The sequence below is a fragment of the Prunus persica genome, chromosome G2 (genome assembly GCF_000346465.2).
Source record: "Prunus persica cultivar Lovell chromosome G2, Prunus_persica_NCBIv2, whole genome shotgun sequence".
Classification (NCBI taxonomy): Eukaryota; Viridiplantae; Streptophyta; class Magnoliopsida; order Rosales; family Rosaceae; genus Prunus; species Prunus persica.
Window position 1 is genome coordinate 22,652,154 of NC_034010.1, and position 21,210 is coordinate 22,673,363.

Genomic DNA, 21,210 nt, shown 5'->3' on the forward strand with positions numbered 1-21,210 from the left:
CTGTGGTTTCTTTACCAAAATAAAATAAAATTGAGAGCTTGTTATTTTGCTATAAATTGGAACATAAAAAATGAGCTGGGTTTACCCATCCTTGTGGACCTTGTCCATATATGGCAGCCAAAATGGTTGAGACATAACTAATTACAAAGCAGACAAGCAGCAAAGTTAAAGACAAGCTAGTTAGTTGAAACTTGGCACATGGATTTATTATCTCATTGCTGCAATACAATTACAAGCAGTAATTGTTAAGGGCTGGTTTGCAAGAACTATGCAGACACTAGAATTCATGCATAACACCTCATGTTGTTGCCTATGTTCATCAAGGAAATAAAAAAACCAGTCACTATGATAGGGAAGTTTGTTGTGAAAGGATCCGGTGGACCAAAAGGCTTTCTAAGGGTCTATCGATCCATCGAAGACAACCCCGATGAAAATGACGCTTCAATCATATATCACATGGGTGGAAATCCCTGCCTTTCTGTAACATATGGAAGAAGTATACGGTGGGAGCTCGGTTTGAATTGAACGGAAGAAAACCAGCTAGTCTCACCTAAATGATAGCAGAATCTTAAATACTGATTCAGCTCTGAATATATGGTTACCTTGATGCTTTCCCCATCTCAAAATTCTATACCAAATGAACCAAAATCTTATATAGCTCTAATAATTTTTGCCTTCAAAACATATAGCTGGCTTACTTTGCATACACGAAACCTATTTCACCCATTTCCAACTTCAATATGATGTCAAGCTATTACAGCCTGTCTAGGATACTTGGACAAATTCAACCTAAACTTAGGCCTCATGAAACTGCCCAAGATATGATAGTTGGAACTCTTTAGCCCAGCACAACAAGGCAACCAAATAACGCAACAATCAAAGTAACATATAATACCAAATAAAAGTCATACTAAGCTTTCATTCAAACATAATAGTCTACCAAATTCCAACCCTAAATCACTACCAAAAAGGTGTAAGTAAAGTTCTACACCCCATTCCACTAAAAGGAAAAAGAAGAAAGAAAAAAGTTCTAAACCACATTAGAAATAGTAACAGATATCATCTGATCTTAAACGTCACCCCCACGAAGACGAAGTACTAGGTGCAGGGTAGACTCTTTCTGGATGTTATAATCAGCCAGGGTACGTCCGTCCTCAAGTTGCTTCCCAGCAAAAATGAGCCTCTGCTGATCCGGAGGGATACCCTCTTTGTCTTGGATTTTAGCTTTCACATTGTCAATTGTATCGGAACCCTCAACATCAAGAGTGATTGTCTTCCCCGTCAGAGTTTCAACAAAAATCTGCATTCCACCACGAAGGCGAAGGACAAGATGCAAAGTAGATTCCTTCTGGATATTATAATCTGCCAAAGTCCTGCCATCCTCAAGCTGCTTTCCTGCAAAAATAAGCCTTTGTTGGTCAGGTGGGATCCCTTCCTTATCTTGAATCTTTGCCTTCACATTGCCTATGGTATCAGAGCTCTCCACATCAAGAGTGATGGTCTTGCCCGTCAAGGTCTTAACAAAGATCTGCATACCACCTCGCAAACGGAGAACAAGATGCAAGGTGGGTTCCTTCTGGATATTATAATCAGCAAGGGTCCTACCATCCTCTAGCTGCTTTCCAGCAAAAATAAGCCTCTGCTGGTCAGGAGGGATTCCTTGTTTATCTTGAATCTTCGCCTTGACATTGTCTATGGTATCCGAACCCTCCACCTCCAGAGTGATAGTCTTTCCAGTCAAAGTCTTAACAAATATTTGCATCCCACCCCTTAATCGAAGAACAAGATGCAAAGCAGATTCCTTCTGGATATTATAATCTGCCAAAGTCCTGCCATCCTCAAGCTGCTTTCCTGCAAAAATAAGCCTTTGTTGGTCAGGTGGGATCCCTTCCTTGTCTTGAATCTTTGCCTTCACATTGTCTATGGTATCCGAACCCTCCACCTCCAGAGTGATAGTCTTTCCAGTCAAAGCCTTGACAAATATTTGCATCCCACCCCGCAATCAAAGAACAAGATGCAAAGTAGATTCCTTCTGAATGTTATAATCAGCCAAAGTCCTACCATCTTCCAACTGCTTAAGTCCTACCATCTTCCAACTGCTTTCCAGCAAATATAGGCCTCTGCGGGTCTGGTGGAATTCCCTCTTTGTCTTGAATCTTTGCCTTGACATTGTCTGTGGTATCCGAACCCTCCACCTCAAGAGTGATAGTCTTTCCGGTCAGCGTCTTAACAAATATTTGCATCCCACCCCTTAATCGGAGAACAAGGTGCAAAGTAGATTCCTTCTGAATGTTATAATCAGCCAAAGTCCTACCATCTTCCAATTGCTTTCCAGCAAATATAACTTAATAAGCCTCTGCTGGTCAGGCGGAATCCCCTCCTTATCCTGTATCTTAGTCTTGACAATATCAATAGTGTCCGAGCTCTCCACCTCAAGGGTTATAGTCTTGCCAGTAAGGGTTTTCACAAATATCTGCATGCCACCCCTTAAACGCAGAATCAAATGCAGAGTGGATTCTTTCTGGATGTCATAGTCTGCCAGCGTCCTACCATCCTCAAGTTTCTTCCCAGAAAAGATAAAGACTCTGCTGCTCAGGTGGTATCCCTTCCTTGTCCTTAATAAGGGCTTTGACATTGTCTACGGTGTCGTAGCTCTCAACTTCAAGGGGAATGGTCTTCCCTGTAAGTGTCAACCCAAAGATCTGCATCTGTACAGTACAACAGTTAGTAAGAATAATGACCCTTTAGAAGCCAAAATTTAGATTTGATTTTCTTCCACAGATTACAACAAAAAACCAAAACAGAGGCCTAAAATTCAAAGATATATTAATTCTAACTACAATCTTTAATAAGGTAACAAAGGTTACATACTCAAATTATCTACAATTCTTACGCAGATCACAAGCATAATCAACGAGCATGCAGTAGACGACGTACCTTGAAATCTGAAAACCAACAAAGAACAAACCCTCGAAATCCTAGTGAGAAAATTGAGATTTTTTGTTGTTTAGTCTCTGTGATTTTTGGGAATTGAGGGGTGAGAGGTACGTGGTATTTATAGGAACGGGTGGGACTTAAAACAGTTTAGGGATTGGAGCGCGCTAGCGGGAAGTCAGGTTATTTCTTCGTGCCCAAGACTTCTAGAACTTTCTGGACTCTCTCTCTCTCCACCTTTTGATTCTTTTGCATCTACCAAGTATTTTCTGAAGAAAACTGTTTCTGAAAAGGTTTGGTTTTTATGTAATTACATGGATGGCATAATTGTAAAATTCCATTTGATTTGATTATTAACCCAAAAGTGCTTTTTAAATAGCGTAGCTTACAATAGCCAACCCAAAAATAAACTACGCAACAGGAAGTTGAATTTCAATCGAACTTGAAGTCGAAGAGCCAAACAAACAAATGGTTTAGGGTTTAATGATCCAGTAACAATTGCAATAATACGTCCTATTAGGGGTGGCATTTTAAACCGAAAAACCGAAAAACCGCAAAAACCAACCGATATTTTACCGCAATAAAACCGCAATCGCGGTAAACCGAACCGCAATCGCAGTATTAAGAACCGAACCGCATTTACGGTTGCGGTTGCGGTATTTGATTTTCAAAATTTGCGGTTACCGCAAACCGCACACTCTATGAATAATTAAGTAAAATTGTAAACCCTTCTCTTCTCTTGAATTGGTGGAAAGGGAACCAAACAAGATATCCTATTCTTTCACAAGTTGCCAAGGATATCTTTGCAATTCCAAGTTCTACGGTTACTAGTGAAAATGCTTTTAGCCTAGGCAAGAGGATTGTGGATCCTTTTAGAAGCTCTTTGCATCCTAAAATGGTAGAGGCATTAGTGTGACTAGTGATTTGCTTAGAGCAGACGAATTTTCCTTTTATAAGGAACCAACAGATGATGAGGTTGAATTCTACAAGGAAATGGAAGATATGACAACTTGTAAGTGATTAGTTTATTTATGCTAATATTATTTATGCTTCTTCTTATAATAAAATGTATTAAACTATGTTGTTTTATTTGTAGATAGCATTGGTGCTCAAACAACACAAAGGGGTTCTTCAAATCCACTCACCACCAACACTTGAGTTTGTAACATTGGTGTATTGCATTTTTCCTTTTAGTTTGTAACTTTAATTAACTGTGAATTGGATTTTTCTTTTTGATTGTAACTTTAATTCATTTTGCTTTTGGTTTGTAAATTTAAAGGATTTGGAATTGGAATGCTTGAGAAGTTTAACTTTAATTGGAATGTTTGGAATTGTAACTTTAATTTTCTTAGGTTGTGAATGCGTGAGAATTGGAATCGATTGTGAATTTATATATGCTTGAGAAATTGAGGTTGTGTATTTATTTATTTAGGTTGTAAATTTATATTTTTGTGAATGCTTGAGAATTTGCGGTTTTAAACCGCAAATTCGAGGTAACCGACCGCATTTTTGCGGTTTACCGCAAAACGCAGTCGGTTTGCGGTTTCAAAAATCACCAAACCGCAAATAGTCGGTCGGTTTGCGGTTTGAGTAAAAATTCGCAGTTACCGAACCGCAACCACCCCTACGTCCTATTGATCGAAATCTGACATACAGGATGATTCCGAATCACAAGCAGTTTGGAAACAGATTATTTCAACTTTTGTTTTTTCTTTCGGTAACAGTATACATAACTACAGAACTATGAGTCGAGCCTGCTGCCTACTTCCTAGTTCTAAAAATTACAGGTACAACAACAACAATAAAATTGGCTACTACCAGAGAACAAATGCCCATTGTTTTTAAAATTGTTATGATCAGTGATTATGGTGTCGGTTGAGGTCGTGATGCTCTCACCACTGCCTCCCTATACCTCCAATTCGACGAGCCAGCTCGAAATCCTTCTTCACTGAGGAAAAAAAAAGCAAATGAAACGGGTTTGTTACAATATTGTGTGCAATGACCGTCAAAGACTGGCTGAAACTCAAAGTAGAAGATGTAACAGTGCCAACTGATAAAGGTTTGACACATTTAGGGCAATTACAGCAGCTTATCGGATGGTTAATCAAATGATACAGAAAGTAGTACTGCACATCCCTTTTGAGTGCATCAAAACCCATTTTCCATTAGTATAGTATTTAAAATCATGGTTCCAAAAGAGACTAGTGCTGCTGAAATAGGCATATGAAATGCTAAATCATCTTTCATTTAAGGAAGCTCCTCTAACACCAAAGATTCATTAAATTGAATATAATCTGTCCCTTGAAGGAAAAAAACACAAAAGAGTGCAAGCTTTCATAGTTTAGGCAATATCTCACTACAAGCATCAGTCACAACTAGTAACTTTTACATTAGCATTAGGAAAACATCAATTAATTACGCAAATTTCAAATTTACTTACTAAGAGTGACACGCTTTGCATGAATTGCACAGAGCATGGAATCTTCAAACAGATGAACTAAATGATCCTCTGCTGCCTACAAAAGAAGAAAATACCAACAAGCATGAACATGATTAATTTGTCTTCTCATAATTTATAGCAAGTACACAAACATGGTATGCTTGGGATAATGAAAAGAAATTCCTGCAACCAAATCCAAGCAGTTTGTTGGATAGGCTTGATTTGTTGAGTAGAACAATAGTGGTAGTAAACAAGAAACTATAGATTGTTATCAAGAAGAGTGTTCTAGTTTCAACAGAATGAGTAAGGCCTTAAGAATCTTGGGTTGGCAGCAATGCCATTGTGTAATCAAAGCATACAATAAACAGAAAATTGGAAGGAAGTATCCAATGCACGTCCATGATGCTTATGGTACCTACTGCATAGCATCACTCATCGAGTCTGAAATTGGATAAACAAGATGATGGATAAACAAAATTATGCTAGGACTTACTGAAATTGGAATGCAGACATTTACTAGTTTATTAAACAGATTGAAAAGAGGAAGGGAGTAAGACAAGTAGCCTTTGCATGGTTATTCTGTTACATGCAACCACATTCACTTGCCATTCAAATAAAATTAAAATATTTATTCACCTCTTGAATTGCCAATAAAGCATCAGGTGTCCAACGTATAGAACCACGAGACAGATTGTTGGAGACCTCTCTTACCTAAAATTAGTGACAAAATTGTCAGCATTGTGTGATTAAACCTCACTAGCATAATTAGTCCATCAAATTTAATAGGTAATATCAACCTACACAAAGTTAACAAAGAAAGAAAGCATATTCTTTTGCACAATCCAGTGTTAGCCTGACTAACAAAGCTTACTTAACTCTGAGATTGCAAAGATGTAAAGTTCAACTTGTTTATACAAATTAAAATGAGAAAATCAAATCGACATCAGAAGGAGAACAGAATTTGTTAAATCTGCAAGTACACAAACATCATGAATAAATTGAAAACACAAAACTGAGTTTCCATGCCAACAAATAAAAAGTTCTCTGATTGTGCAAACAGATAATTGCCAAAACTAGCTGACTCAGCATTTAACTCCTAGCACTAACACTACCTAACATTTCTTATCTATCTGTTCATGTCCTTTTGTGTGGGCCTCATGTACCTATTTGCACAAGCCCCTGTACATGTGGGTGCAAGTGCGTATATACATCAATCAGCGGGATAAGGACTCACAGCTCTGATGAAAGGAGCAGCTGGGATAAGCAACGAACATGTCTTCTGGAAGTGACGAATCTCCCGAAGAGCCACTGTTCCTGGCCTGAAACGCCGCTTCTTCCTCTGCGTTTCTGGAGCTATAGATGCAACGACAAATAATCGTTCACAATCAACTTATTTCCACTACTATCATTACCACCACAATTATCAGCATCAAACAAATAGAGAAACAGATAAATATATATGAAAAATATATATATATTTACTTGTGGGAGCATTCCTCTGAGGTCGCTTCTTCTTCTGTGTTCCTGGAGCTATAGATGTAACAACAACAATCATTCAAAATCAACTTATTTCCATTACCCTCACCACCTCCATTGTCCGCAACAAACAAATCCAAAAACAGATAAAATAAGGAAAGCATATTTACTTGTCGGGCTGTTCCTCTCTGATCTCTGCGTTCTTCCAGAAGGTTCCTTCAATTTATTAAAAATATAAAAGTAAAATAAGCCAATAAGGAATGTCAAAATCATAAATATAAAACTTTCGTCACCAGATTACAGATAAGTGATAAGTTTTGTTGGTTTACCACTACATTCAAGAGCTAAAACTATGATATAGACTAACTATAGATTCATATTCAAACACTCCCCTCAAATATGATTTTAACTCGAGTAGGTCAACTATTGATTTTATTCAAATAATAAGAAATGAGATAAAAGAATAGAGACATAAACCAAAAATAGAATACTAAGTTTTGTCAATGGCTTAAATGCTATAGAATTTGTTTGTTTTTTTCTTTAATTTTTAATTATATATATATATATATATATAATCAATGATATAATAGACATAAACCATATTCACCTTGCTTGAATGCTTTGCCTTTCTTATTTATATATTTTCTACTAACCAATGTTTTCGCAGCAACCAAACGGAAAAAATGAATAGACTAGTAATTTGTTCCACCAAATATCATTAAAGTGCAAAAAAAAAAAAAATACAAACAAACAAACCGGAGAATTAGCACCCAACACTAAGCTCCGTTCGGCAAATAAGTAAATGCAGGTAAAGAAATTTAATAATTCCCAAACTAATTTCCCCGCATCCCCTCCTCGCACTCCTCTTTCCCAACTTTTCCAAGTAACCAAACACATGAAAAACAACAGCCGAAATTAACGAGACATGAAGTACGAGAAAGAGAGAGAGAGAGAGTACCGGTTGTGTTGCAGGTGATGGCGCCGGTGAGCGTCCTCCTGTAGATCAAGACTGAGAAAATTAGGGTTTGTGAAACGCATAAATCATAATCCTCAAGGGATACGAACAAATTACAAAAGCATATAAAAGAGAGAGAGAGAGAGAGAGAGAGAGAGAGAGAGAGAGAGAGAGAGAGAGACCAGGTTGGTTGCGAGAAGATTTATTGTCTTTCCGGTTAGCTGTATGTTTGACTCTCGCCATTGATTTCTGGAGCGCGGAGTTTGAAGCACAGAAGGAAAGAGAGGGAAGGCCAGACTAAAGAGAAGACATCCTTTTTTTTCAGAGCAAAAGTCAGTTTTCTATTTGTTGAAGCTCTCACAGACTCAGAGCAAGAGCCTCAGAGGCATCACCTGCTCTGCACCTACCAACTTAGCAACTGCGAAATAGAAATTAAAACATTTCTGATTTTAGTAATTAAGTGAAAATAAAAATACTTCCCGCTCGATTGCATTTTGATTTCGCGTCCGTTTGAGAATGCAGTGCATCACTAACGGTGACGTTTTGTTGTCGTTGAGGCATAGGTCAAAAAAATAAAACAAAATTGGATTGCCACCTCAGCAAAATGGTCTCCAACGGTATCATGTGTGACAAATTTACAACGGGGATGGTGAACTGCAAAAGAAAATATATTAAATAAATAAATAAGATAAGATAACTGAAAACATCAGGAGTCCAACGGTAATTATTTTTCTTAAATGTGACAAGTTGACAACGGCCAGTTTTTTCGAGGCACCAATGCAATAGTCCAATTATTTTCCCTTGGAAATGAAGGAAAAAAAAACTTGTAAATTTCCCCTCATTTCTTAAACCAAATTGTTTACTCCCCCTACACTTAAAATTCAATAAGTTGCAGTGAGTCTGCTTTTGCACCTAATTTTAAAATTTAAAGAAAGGCGAAGAAATTTTGGACAAGTTTTGCTAATCTCTCAAGAATAAAACTGGTTTGCTTCAGTCACTGAATAAAAAACCCAATGCGGTAAAGTTCCATTCTATCTCCACCTATGTGGCCAGAGATTCGAAACCCCCTCCGCCTAATTGCTTGTACTAAAAAAAATTATTTTAATTATTATTTTTACTTTTTTATTTCTAGTAGTTGCTCTTAGGCAAGCAACCAGAGTCATATATTATGCCTGTTCCAAAAACCCTTTAGAGATACTATTTATGGAGAATCCAAACGGAGCTAATACATGAAGAGGGCTACTTATGGAAAACTACAAATATCCACCTGATTTTACAAATAGTGTATTTAAGCAGTAAAATAAACGCAAGAAAAGGGCTACTTATGGAAAACTATTTTATCCAACTCATGAGTGTTCTATATCTTCAGAGAAATGTAGCCTCCAAAACTTCATGTAACACAGCAACAGGAGCATAAGTTGCACAACTAATTGTGTAGCTCTGAAGATTCCTAGATAAACAGCTTGCTGCTTTGAGATATGTCTCTAGGGCTGGGATGGGCGGGGAGAAGCTGGAGGCTTGAAATCAGGATACTGCAACCATAAATACACAAAAGAATCAAAATTTGGTCAAGTCTTCCACAAAATATTCAATCACCATGAGGCTTGATAAAATTTTAAAAAAAAATTCATATAGCAACTGAAGTGAAGAATTACATAAGGGAATGGAGAAAGTGGTTTCGAAATCCCGGGAAGTGATTCTGCTTTAACTTCTGGTTTGGGTACTGAATTTATTTCAGGAGCAGCTTCTGCAGCTGCTTCTACTTTAAGCTCCACAGCAGCTTCTGCTTTCTGTACAGTATCATTAGCAGCAGTAGGCTCTGGGGTTGCTTCTGCCGGTGCAGGAAGACCTTTGCTAGTCACAGACACTGGCAGAAGAGCTGTGCCGATTTGCTGAAATTCAAGGAAATTGATAAGGACAATGGAATTTAGTATATTCCAATTGTTAAAAGAAAAGGGAACAACAAAAAGATCTCTAGTCTATGATGCATTTAATTGAAGAATCTGTTGAAAATGCTGAAAACACATTTATAATCTCGTACCTTTATGTCATCAACAAGCTCCTTAGGGGCAACCTTGGTGGTTAAGAACTTATCAACTTCTTGTAGAGTTGCTTTTCGATCCTATCAGAAAAAAACAACTTAGGTGATGTGAAGTTGAATGTTAATCCTCAAGTTTTCAATTCTTATTTAAGACAATAACTTCTCTCTATGATTAAGGAGATACATACAACACAAACATGCATGCATGAGCTTTGCAGCTTCAAACTTATGATGAGTTTGACCTTTATCAAAAGGATAATTTAAATTGAAGGGATGCAGACTGTAAGACTGAAAATAACTAAGGGTAAACATGCCGTATTAGCCAGGAAGATGAACGTTGGGTAATATGTGTTATTTCGAAGATTTACATTCTTATCAACCACAGTAAAACTTCCATCAAATAACTTCTTGAAAGTATTTATAAAATATATATATAATTAAAAAAAAAAATTTTAAAAAAAAGGAGACTCACCTCAGCAAAAAGGAGTTTCTTGCTCGCAAACTGAACTAGTGCAGCTGAGCCTAAGAGTTGGAGGATTGTTTCTAACTAGAAAGGTAGAGTGAAACAATCAGTTTGGAAGCTCTTCCATAAGGATACATATCACACCAAAAGGCGAATCAAAAGATAAATACAGTATGCAATAGACTTATCAGCCCAACCTCAGTAAAAGCCAATAAACCCAATCCAGTTGCTGCAGCAATCCCAAGGGAAACAGACAAGGAACCTGATCCCTCCTGCACATAATTTACCACATAGCTATGTAAGAATCCTGCTAAAAGAATCGAAATTCTTTTGAAGAGAATCATAAACTAGGGAATCAGTGAACAATGGCAGACATCAACAGCTCCTTTTTTTAAAGAAAATATGAACTAGGGGTGGTGTGGATGTTTCAAATACATGCAGATGTTCTATTATGACTTCATTTCGCCTTTTTGTTTTTTATTTTCACCAACATTCTCTATCTATCTAAGCATTTCTACTAAACTTTTAGGCTATCAAACTTTTATCATCTGTCTTCAACTAATAACATCCCTGTTGAAAAGTACAAGATAGAGGTCAAATGGCACCGTATAGTTCAACAAGGCAATAGTTTATGCATTATAATTGAAAATATAGCAAACAACAAATGAAAATCGTGATAATTACTCCAACGGCATCACCAATAGCATCCGCTAAATTGCCAAAATCAAGAGACAGTAATTTTGTTGGTGGTGTCCAAGGAAGACTGCTATTCTGCAAAATGATAATCAGTGTCAAGGTACTAAAACTTGTTAAGACTTGTATAGAAAGAAGGAGTAACTGTGGAAGGTAAATGGGACAGACCACCCATCCCCGGGGTCCTTCTGCGCCATCTTTTATGGCATACGCAGCTTTGAACCCATTTACAGTGACTAACTCTGCAACCAGTTCGGAGTTCCCATCAAATCTGGCTTCCATCAGAAATTAAGCAGCATTAGCTTCATATATTGGCTTTTGGAATAACAAAAATCCAGTCACAACATCACAAGCATGTTAAAATGGAAGTCAAGGAAACAACAATACAATCAGGATCCAGTTCATGATAGAACTAAAATTGGAATATCAACAAGCTGTTCTTTTCCCATCTCATTTATTTACTATACGAAGTTATTCAGTTCAGCTTGATTCCATCCCTTTTCCCCACCCACTGGAAGCATTGCTTGTCACAACCAAAGTTGATATTGTTGCACTAGATATGAAAATTTCTAGGAAATTGTAGGAAAACCAAGGTCTTTTAAGTGAAAAATGAGTTGCATTGTGTGAAATATCTTCTTCATGTAAATTGTTCCTTCTCAAAATTAATTGTTTGTGTGAATTAATTGCATAATGTACATTATCATGTAAGATTTCCTTTTGCTGTAAAAATAGTGATGCCTACATAAACCAATTGCATAATGTACACTAGCAGGCATTTGATAGTATCTTTTGGAATAACCTCAGCAATTGATGAGTAATTCATAAGGAATGAGGAAAGAAAAAACTATAGAATCGGGTGTTAAATCTTACTTATCTAGGACGAACAATGTGGTATTTTCTGGTTCCTTGAACTTCAAAGAGAGCTTCTTTAAGAAACCTGGCTTATCTTCACCTTTGTAAACAATTGGCACCGCCTTCTTCCCCAGACCCCGGACATCCGGTGTACCAACTTGCCTAAACTCAGCTGGTGATCTGATATCAAGCAACTGAGCATTGGCATCATCGCCCAATTTTGCGTAAGCATTTCTTGCAGTATCAACACCCCATGGCTTGGGAGGCTTCAGAACCTGAGACAAAACCAGGGGAACAGCCAAAATGGCAAAACCACCAGCTATAACTGCAGGGTTCTCAGTCACAAAAGCAGTAACATTATCAAGAATCCCACTTGCTTCCAAGTCTCCACCTGTACTGGTACTCACAGATTGCCCCAATGCTTCTTCATATGTCAAAGCTTTGGCAAACCCAGTATTGAAAACAGAAGATAAAAGCAACAGGCCACCATGAAAGCTCCTAGATGAAGACTCCTGTGAAGCTTGTGGGGTGGTGCTAAGACTTGTGGAATTTGAGAATTTGGGTAGGGAAATGGTGGGCAGTGATGGAAATTTTCTGGGTTCTTTTTTTCTGTCACCAAGAACAGATATGGGGGTCAAGCTTGCTGCATTGAGGGCCTCCATGGCATAATTATATGTAAGAAGCAGAGAAACACTCTTTGGGGGTCTCAGAAAACTGATGGAAAAGCCTGAAACATCATATGACCTTAGAGATGGATGGATGGTTTATGCAGAATTTTTGTTTCTTTCTAGGATGATGCAAGGCTTTACAAGCCTTAGCTTCAGCGGGTGCAAATTGACTGGTGCCTTTTGGGTGGAGGGTGGTGCTGACGTGTCATGCAGGATGAGAACTTGGCCATTCAACGCATGACACGTGGTAAGTAAGGATTGCGAGGTTGTTGATCATTTTATGTTGTTGATGGCAAGGGCATGATGACTTTGCGTTGTACATGTTTGTGTGGCTGAGAAAAAAAGTTCCCAGAAGTACTGAGAAACTGTGCAGCAGTACAGACTACAGTACGCCGGAAGTGGCCCTAGAGCCTTCCCCAAACCTTAAACCAAGGATTTAAAATTTGGGTTTAAATTAAAATTTGTGATTGGATAACTCTTTTTGAAATAACAAAAAATGAGTTTCATCCCAAACTTCCCATCTGTCTTCAGAAATAGTTAAGATGCACTGAAAGGGCTAGCCTGCCTGCTAATTTGATCAGGTGGATAGTAGCCTGGCCATTCAATTACAGTATGAACTTCGAAGGAAGGAGGAAAAACCAAATCTGTTACATTCATCCATATGATCATAAAATTCTTTACAAGAAGATGTAATCCTAGTATTATTATTTTTCTTCAAATGTAGTGACCTGAGAATTCTTCAAACTATTGTCACCTCTAACTAAAACTTTGTTATTCCGTGGACAGAAAAGTTCAACCCAAAATGAACAAAATTTTGTTACGTGTAGAAAGATCAAATGAGGACTGCTTCACAAAAGATCAAAAAAGTAATCCAGACCTTGCCCAATTTCCCATATCGAGACTCCACATCCCCATTTATGAGCTTCCTCTAGCCGCATGGAAATTGACATCAGGGATGGATAGAACACAGCGTGGTTGTTATATTCATCATCAGAGTAAAAGAACAAATGTTCTGCACTCTTTTTTTCCCATCGCATCACAGGCCCGTGCTTCTCCAACAAGGACAGGTAATCCCTTCCAGTGACAGCACCACCACCTGGACCTGCAAATTTTTTTTTTTAATAACATTGAGTACTCTCTTCATAAAATGAAAAACAAAGGAAGAAGTCATTTGCATGCAATTTCAAGTAAACTTCGAGAGATGTACTAGACAATGAAATGAATTTTTTTTAACCCAGAGACGATGGTAGACGCTTCAGATAAGTAATCAAATCTACGATGTTACAGATGATCAATCCAGATCCAATATAGTCGTCATGCAAAATTGCAATGTTTCCTTGTTCTCCTAATATGTTCCTAGGACAAATTGGATTGTAAATTGGACAGGCACTATTAAAACCTCTAACCCACCCAACCTGCCCATGGCCACCCCTCATTGAAACTCATAAGACACCCATCATATTTCACTCCCTAGGAGAAAGAGCAACCAAGAAATGATAAAAAAAATATAGATTCTCCAAATCGACAACAAAAATTGTATAGATAGAAAAGAAAAAGAAAAATACCTCCGGAGAGGGCAAAATCATTCCCATAGAAATTGATGCCAAGAAATATCTTGTGGGCCAGAGCACTGTTTTTATCAGTACCAAGGAGCAGCTGCAGGGTTGAATGAATCCACTTCAGAGGTGCATTGGGACCTGGATTTTGAGGCCCCGAGAAGTCATACATCATCAGTGAAAATCCATCCACAGCATCACCCAAGCTCCGAAGATCTTTAGGTCCAAAATCGTGCTCTTGGAGCTTCTCTGAATGTGGTGGACCTATAACATAAACCAACTGCAACCGTTGCTTATCATTCCTCTCTAAGCTCACAGCATGCAGTGCATCTCCAAGCTCTTTTATAAACTGCAATGCCTACACTTGCAGAACAATATATATTCCTCAGATCTTACATATTTGAAAGAGGACATTTTACAAGCTACTAACACACACACACGTAGAGAGAGAGAGAGAGAGAGAGAGAGAGCGCAAAATTAGTAATTTACCAAATTCCTCATGCTTGGATCATGCAAAATCCTGTAAGCTGCCCACCTTGACCAAGATTCCAGCACGATACCATCATATCCCATTTCCCTGAACAGAAATAAATCCCCCAAAAACCTAAAATTACACTTTTTTTAAATAAAAAAGTGGTTAGATATATAGAAAATCGACCTTAATATTGGTAGACTACACAAATATTAAATAGTAACCAAAGTCCAACACAGTCAGAAGCCTATTGTGTAGATTCCGGGCATAATATCTTAAGAAAAACATACAAAAACAGTCTAGATTGGAGGCCTACTTGCACTCATTTACTAGAAGAGTAATAGCTTTACTCCTCTGCTTCTTCTTTGTCAGCAGCTCGGCTGGAAATGCTTCCAGAACAACTCTAGGCAATACCTGTACATTAGAAAGGTATTGTACATATGAGACTATCGGTCCATCTAGATTAAAATGTGTCTCAAATAAAAGCACAGGCAATATATCGTCGAGAATGTATTGATGAGACCTCTCCAATTTTATAACATGCCTACCCAAATTTTTCAATCACAGGTCCTGAATAGAAACCAAATCAAGAGCAAACAAGCAAGATCTACTCCTGCTAAGTCTTATTCTGGCTTTTAATGTGTTCTTGCAGAATATACCAAAGCCAATAGTTTGCCATTTACCAAAAAGAGGAGTGTAGATATAAAAATCTTCTCCATACCCAAACATCTCCTGCCATTCTAAGCTCTGAGATCCATCCCATATCAGCATTATGCCTACCTTCCAGAATTAAGCCTGTCCCTTGACTGATGACAAAAAGAATAAATTACTAAAAACTCATCCAGCAATGAAATTGTTACTCACCTGGTGCAAAACAGACACCAACTACATCACTTTGTCAAACTAAGAAAACTGGAAGCGTACCTCTTTAGATCATACCATACGGGAGATAAATGTGTAAACTTCGAGTTGAACCTTTTCGCCATATCATAGCCCTTGGAATTCCTGCACAATTTGATGTGTGAAAAGGAGTTCACAAACATTTCAAGCTCACTAATGCAAATATGTCTGATATGATTATATGAGAAACTCAGCTATACAAACTACTAACTAGATACCTACGTTGTCAGACAACATCAAACTTTTATAACCAAAAACTGTGCGGAATCATATCAAATGCACCAAGCTATCTTAAACCAAAAGACCGGCACTTCGTATGGAGAAAGGCTAATAAACCTCGATTCAGAGTGTGTTAGGGACCAAATGACTTCCTCAACTTTTAAATACTTAAATTCCAAGTTCTTTTCTTTTCCTGTTTGAAATGTTAACTAAAATTCTTGTTGTATTTGGTTCCACAGGATGTGCTAGAGAATGGAATTCGAACACCTAAATTTTACAGAGAATAGAATGCAATCCCAAAAAGCATGGCCAAACAGACTGTAAGACATACCATGGAGTGATGTAGGCCAATACAGGGTACTTATAGTGCCTGCCAGAAGTATTTTCTGAGACCTTCGCATTTTCCTGAAATTCCACAACAAATTAACAATAATAACATGAACTTTATTTCTCAATTTCACGATTATACAAAACAGAGTGGTGGAGCATAAAATTTTCTGTTTGGCTGCTGAGAAATCTGGGAAAAGCTTGAGACAAATCCAAACACTAAAAATTTCTTATCTTTCGTGCATTTCCCGAGTAATAAAAGCTAAAAGATAGTATACTATAACTTCAGTTTCTCTCAGTTTCCCACATTTTCTCGGCAACCAAACAGACCAAACGCAGAACAGAACAAGCTAGTAACCAGTGTGGTACTTGCAGTGAGGATCTCTTGGTAATTCACATCAATCTTAACGAGGCCTCGCTGGTGCACGTAAGACTGCGCACGGTTCGTGATCGGATGAGCATATTTGATGCGGTACGCGAGCACAGCGGCTGCTGCAGCTACGCAGAAGGAGAGGACCAAGGTGATTGTGAGCTTTGGGTCTGAGGATTGATCCGACGATTCAACTCGGTCTTTGCCGCGGTTCGAACTCGGCGCGACTCGGCGGTCTCTTTTCTTGGCCATTTGTGTCGTTACTGGCTGGAGAGGAAACTGACAAGTATTTCTCAGTTGGTTTGTTGCTGAAAACGACATGTCATATATCACACTTCGCGTCAATGTATTTAAATGAAAATAAACCGCATGTCGCTCAGAATCCACTCTTTATCCTTTATAGGCTTAGTGCATCTTCATCCATAAGAGCAACTCTAGCGATCAGCTGAGTCCAAGGTTGGGGAGAGAAAAAAAAACCCAGTTTCAGCGAGGAGTCCAAGCCCGAGCGTAAGGTGGGACCCAGCAACTTGGGCTGACCCGAGCTCCAGCCCTCGTTTTGGTGCTGATGTCAGCACTACAGTGCAAGGGCTGCCACTATTCACGTGAATAGTGTCAACATTGTCATTTGTGGTTCCACCCATGAGGGCTAAGTCTAAGGTAAATACTATTCATTGTACTTTATTTCCTTTTTTTTTTTTTTTTTTACCTTTAAACCATTAATTTTGATAATCTTTTGTAATTAAATTTTCGGATAAGATTTTTGGTTGTCACGTGTCCATTATTTTTCAGAAAAGATTTTCGAATGAGAATATTGATTGCCACGTATCTTATTCCAGATAAATTTTTCGGATATTCATTCAAAAAAAATTATAATCTCATATTTCAGATAAGATTTTCACCATCTAAAATTGTGCCACGTGTCCCATGTCAAATAAGATTTTTAGATATTTTTAAAAAAATTATAATCTCAGATTTCAGATAAGATTTTCACCCTCTAAAATTGTGCCACGTGTCCCATGTCAGATAAGATTTTCATATGTTTTTAAAAAATTATATTCTCAGATTTCAGATAAGATTTTCACCTTCTAAAATTGTGCCACATGTCATCTCTATCTTCTGAATCCCTCTATAAAACTACACCATCAACTCATACATCTCACACCATCTCTTATCTATTCCTTCATTTCTCAAATTTTACAAAACACATTATAATCTCAATGTCAAACTTGAGGAGGGTGTTGGAGAGGCAACAGAAAAAAAGGGAAGAAATCCGGCGTAGATGTGCTGAAGAAGATCGGGACGCTGATGAAGAAGAGGAACAAATGCTTGCAACAGCGGTGTGTATGCTTAATTAATCAAGGCAAGACCGTTGTCGTCGTGTCCCGAATGTGGATAGACGTAGGGACTCTCGGGGTAAGAATCTCTTGGAGGATTACTTTATCCCAAATTCGTTATATCTTGTTTCTAAGTTTCGAGAAAGATATAGAATGCAGCCACATTTGTTCTAAAAAATCATGCATGATATTTATAATTACGACACATACTTCATTCAAAAGCATGATGCAGTTGGAGTTTTGGGTCTTATCCCGAAGCAAAAACTTACAGCTGCTTTGCTGATGCTTGCTTATGGGGCATCTGAAGAGCAGTGGATGAGATTGCAAGGATGGGAAAGTCTACTATCCTAGAAAGCTTGGTGAGATTCTGCGATGCAATGAAAAATTTGTACACAAGGGAGTACCTTCGCAAACCCACGCCGAGGGACCTGCAAAGGTTTCTACAAAAAGGCGAGGCTCGAGGTTTTCCAGGAATGATTGGAAGCATCGATTGCAAACAATGCCAGTGGAAGAATTGTCCTACTGCTTGGCAAGGAAAGTACGGGAATCGGAAGGGCCAAAAAAGTATAATTTTGGAGGCCGTAGCTTCATTCGACTATTGTGTTTGGCAAGCCTTCTTCGGGGTTGCCGGATCTCATAATGACTTCAATGTCCTTGGTCAATCCTCGGTGTTCGACGAGGTATTGCGAGGTCATTCCCCCCAGGTCATGTACCAAATCAACAATACCGTATACTCTGGTGTGTATTACCTTGCTAATGGAATTTATCCTAGGTGGACGACATTCGTGAAAACAATTCCGAATCCCCAATCCGAGAAGGACAGAAGCTTTGCTTCCTTTCAAGAAGGTTACAGGAAAAACGTGGAAAGGTGTTTCGGTATCTTGCAAGCTCGTTGGGCAATTATTATAGGTGCTACTTGGATGCTAGATGAGGAGGTGTTGCGGAGTATTATGATGACTTGCATCATCCTCCACAACATGATTGTGGAGGATGAGTATGATTACGATGCTCCAGAGGTGTTTGAACCCGATCCCATGAACACGGCGTTGACAAGAATATATGAAAGGCCGATGGGACCAAATGGACTACCAATGAAGCCCGAACCGTTACTTCGGGATGGTCGATTCAACAACCCCATGATTGATCTTTATCAAGAAATGCAATCTTCATATGTTCACGAGAGACGTCAAGTTGACTTGATCGAGCACTTGTGGGAGATGAAAGGCAATCACAATGGATGAAGTCAAGATTAGTGCTTGGTTTAGAATTATGCTTTGTTTTTAATTATCCTTTATTTTTTTTGTGGTGTTTTTTGGAATTATGCTTTTTTTTTTAATTATGATTTTATGTATGGTTTGTTTTATGTGTTGTTTGCAATAGATTAAGGTTTATTTTTAATTAATCTTTGTTTTGATGCTCAAATATTTTTAATAAATAGTCATATTATTTAATGCTTTTTTATTGAATAAAAAGGAAACAATGCAACAAATTAAAGGATAATACAACAATACAACATATGGCAAAGGTGTTTCAATACAACCTAATGGTTTTCATCATTTAACCAATCCGTATTGCTAGGTCCGTCGTCATGGAAAAGTTTTCTTCTCATCACATCCCTTCGTCTATGCTTCCAATAGGCCTTTATTTCAGGAGACATATGGCTCGTATCTATAGCCATGATTTTCATCTCTCTATCATCTATGTCTTTTTCTTGTGCTTGTTGCTGTTGAATTGCAAATGCTTCCTCTCGTGCCTTGTCCGCTTCATCTCTTTTCAAGTCTCTCTCAATTCTTAGTGAGGTGTTCTTAGCTATTTGCTCCAATAATTGTACACATTCATCGTTCGGAGTGCCCCCTCTCTTAGCCTTTGCCGCCTTTCTCCCAACAGGTCTCGGCGGACATGGGAGTGGTGACTCCGTTTCCATTGGGGAGTCTAATGGCGAATCGTGGAGCGGCGTCTCATTCAACACAACCGGCAGAACGGTGGGAATAATTTTGAATCTCGAACAATCCTTCACAACTTCCCAACATTGGAAATGCACGAAATTTTTTTGCCTTGCCCTGTGGCACCGAACCACATTTGTGTTTGTATGATCTATTAAAAATAAATAATTGGACGTGCAAGAAAAAAAAATATTATGCAAGAAAATATAAACTATTTTGAAATGCAAGAATAAAATTGATTATGCAAGAAAACATAGACAAATTGGAAATGCAAAAAGAAAAAAAAAAGGTTATGCAAGAAAAAGAAATAGAATATGCAATAAAAAAAAAAGTTACATTAAATTGATTAAAATGGCAATTATAAATATTTTACCTCATCGGATAGATTTTGACCGCTTCGAATGTTCTCCCTTGCTTTTGTCAAGGCATTTCTCCATTTCCCTAACTCTTTATTCAAAAGTTTTCATCTACTAGACACGGTCATTTCAATCTGAATGGAACCCGATCTTTGACAAAATTCTCCATAAATTTTGCTCCACATATGATGGAACTTCATCTCATTGCCCGTGATAGGGTCATGACTAACGTTCACCCAAGACTGACACAACGCAATATCTTCCGCAGTTGACCACGAGCCTCCGGTTTTGACAGAAGATGCCTTTTTTTTTTTTTTAATACAAATGGAAAGTAGTAGAAAAATGTGAGTGGAGAGTAAAAAATATTGGAAGGAAAAGAGTTTGTATGGAGAATTGGTGTGGAAAGAGAAAAATGTGAGTGGAAAGTAAAAAATATTGGAAGGAGAATAGTTTGTATGGAGAATTGGTGTGGAAAGTGAAAAATGTGAGTGGAGAATAAAAAATATTGGAAGGAGAATAGTTTGTATGGAGAATTGGTGTGGAAAGTGAAAAATGTGAGTGGAGAATAAAAAATATTGGAAGGAGAATAGTTTGTATGGAGAATTAGTGTGGAAAGTGAATAATGTGAGTTGAGAGTAAAAAAATATTGGATGGAGAAGAAATTGTATGAAGATTTGGTGTGGAAAGTAAATAAAATGGTTAGGTATTTATAGGGAAAAAATACAAAAAATTTTGGTATTTTTTTATAAAAAAAAATCAGAATTTTTTAGATTTTTTTTTGCCAAAAAAACGAGGATCATCGGATTTCTGGAAAAAAAATGATCTGAACGTCCCTGTTGCGACACGTGGCACATGCTCGTTAGATTCTGTCAGGGCTGACGTCAGCGCGTAGAAGTCAAATTTTTTTATCGTTGGCACGTGTAATTCACGCGCCAACAGTAAAAAAAATTTGAATTACAGTGCTGTGACGTTAGCGCTGACGTCACAGCGCTCGAGCTGAAGCCCAGTCAAAACTTGCCCTTGGGCCTGCCAAGGCTGGGGGGACCCAGCTCTTGCCCGGGCTTCTTCTCTAGCGCTGGAGGGCGCTTGGGCTGGCCAGGAGGGCCTTTCCTCTTGTTTGGGTTGCACGCTAGAGATGCTCTTAAAGGGAGGAAAGAGCTCATAACTCAAGTGGTTAAGACGAATTACCCTTAAACTTGAAGTCCTAGTGT

The 21,210-nt window shown here is 38.1% G+C and overlaps 3 protein-coding genes and 1 pseudogene across 4 annotated transcripts; all 4 read right to left on the reverse strand.

Moving 5' to 3' along the window:
• LOC18786640 lies at positions 870 to 2,667 on the reverse strand (annotated as a pseudogene).
• On the reverse strand, positions 4,613 to 8,239 carry LOC18785732 (histone H3-like centromeric protein HTR12). Its single transcript, XM_007219106.2, has 8 exons — positions 7,988 to 8,239; positions 7,809 to 7,846; positions 7,021 to 7,066; positions 6,857 to 6,904; positions 6,609 to 6,727; positions 6,011 to 6,085; positions 5,375 to 5,450; positions 4,613 to 4,882 (listed from the first exon to the last, which is right to left on the reverse strand). The coding sequence occupies exons 1-8, from the start codon at positions 8,046 to 8,048 to the stop codon at positions 4,827 to 4,829; spliced, it is 519 nt and encodes a 172-aa protein (XP_007219168.2). The 5' UTR covers positions 8,049 to 8,239; the 3' UTR covers positions 4,613 to 4,826.
• Positions 8,975 to 12,724, reverse strand: LOC18785717 (rhodanese-like domain-containing protein 4, chloroplastic). Its single transcript, XM_007219237.2, has 8 exons — positions 11,873 to 12,724; positions 11,171 to 11,273; positions 10,994 to 11,080; positions 10,507 to 10,581; positions 10,319 to 10,393; positions 9,847 to 9,927; positions 9,461 to 9,697; positions 8,975 to 9,337 (listed from the first exon to the last, which is right to left on the reverse strand). Exons 1-8 carry the CDS (start codon positions 12,514 to 12,516, stop codon positions 9,290 to 9,292), a joined length of 1,350 nt encoding a protein of 449 aa, XP_007219299.2. The 5' UTR covers positions 12,517 to 12,724; the 3' UTR covers positions 8,975 to 9,289.
• LOC18785848 (chitinase domain-containing protein 1) lies at positions 13,146 to 16,735 on the reverse strand. Of its 2 annotated transcripts, none has more exons than XM_020556939.1 (8): positions 16,355 to 16,735; positions 16,001 to 16,074; positions 15,475 to 15,555; positions 15,272 to 15,356; positions 14,867 to 14,964; positions 14,568 to 14,655; positions 14,088 to 14,436; positions 13,146 to 13,624 (listed from the first exon to the last, which is right to left on the reverse strand). In XM_020556939.1, exons 1-8 carry the CDS (start codon positions 16,685 to 16,687, stop codon positions 13,371 to 13,373), a joined length of 1,362 nt encoding a protein of 453 aa, XP_020412528.1. In that variant the 5' UTR covers positions 16,688 to 16,735; the 3' UTR covers positions 13,146 to 13,370. The 2 variants fall into 2 exon arrangements, with proteins under 2 accessions (XP_020412528.1, XP_007218049.2); XM_007217987.2 differs by having other exon boundaries at positions 16,370 to 16,734.

Excerpts from the sequence above, each read along its gene's own strand:
- LOC18785732 (XM_007219106.2), bottom strand. The coding sequence starts at position 8,048 with ATGGCGAGAGTCAAACATACAGCTAACCGGAAAGACAATAAATCTTCT. Across the intron at positions 6,905-7,020 it reads AGAGAGGAACAGCCCGACAA|CTCCAGGAACACAGAAGAAG; the intron begins GTAAATATGCTT and ends TTACATCTATAG. Across the intron at positions 6,728-6,856 it reads TCAGAGGAATGCTCCCACAA|CTCCAGAAACGCAGAGGAAG; the intron begins GTAAATATATAT and ends TTGCATCTATAG.
- LOC18785717 (XM_007219237.2), bottom strand. The coding sequence starts at position 12,516 with ATGGAGGCCCTCAATGCAGCAAGCTTGACCCCCATATCTGTTCTTGGT. Across the intron at positions 11,274-11,872 it reads ACATTGTTCGTCCTAGATAA|ATTTGATGGGAACTCCGAAC; the intron begins GTAAGATTTAAC and ends GATGGAAGCCAG. Across the intron at positions 9,928-10,318 it reads AGAAACTCCTTTTTGCTGAG|GATCGAAAAGCAACTCTACA; the intron begins GTGAGTCTCCTT and ends TTTTTCTGATAG.
- LOC18785848 (XM_020556939.1), bottom strand. The coding sequence starts at position 16,687 with ATGTCGTTTTCAGCAACAAACCAACTGAGAAATACTTGTCAGTTTCCT. Across the intron at positions 16,075-16,354 it reads TCACTGCAAGTACCACACTG|GAAAATGCGAAGGTCTCAGA; the intron begins GTTACTAGCTTG and ends GTGGAATTTCAG. Across the intron at positions 13,625-14,087 it reads TGATTTTGCCCTCTCCGGAG|GTCCAGGTGGTGGTGCTGTC; the intron begins GTATTTTTCTTT and ends AAAAATTTGCAG.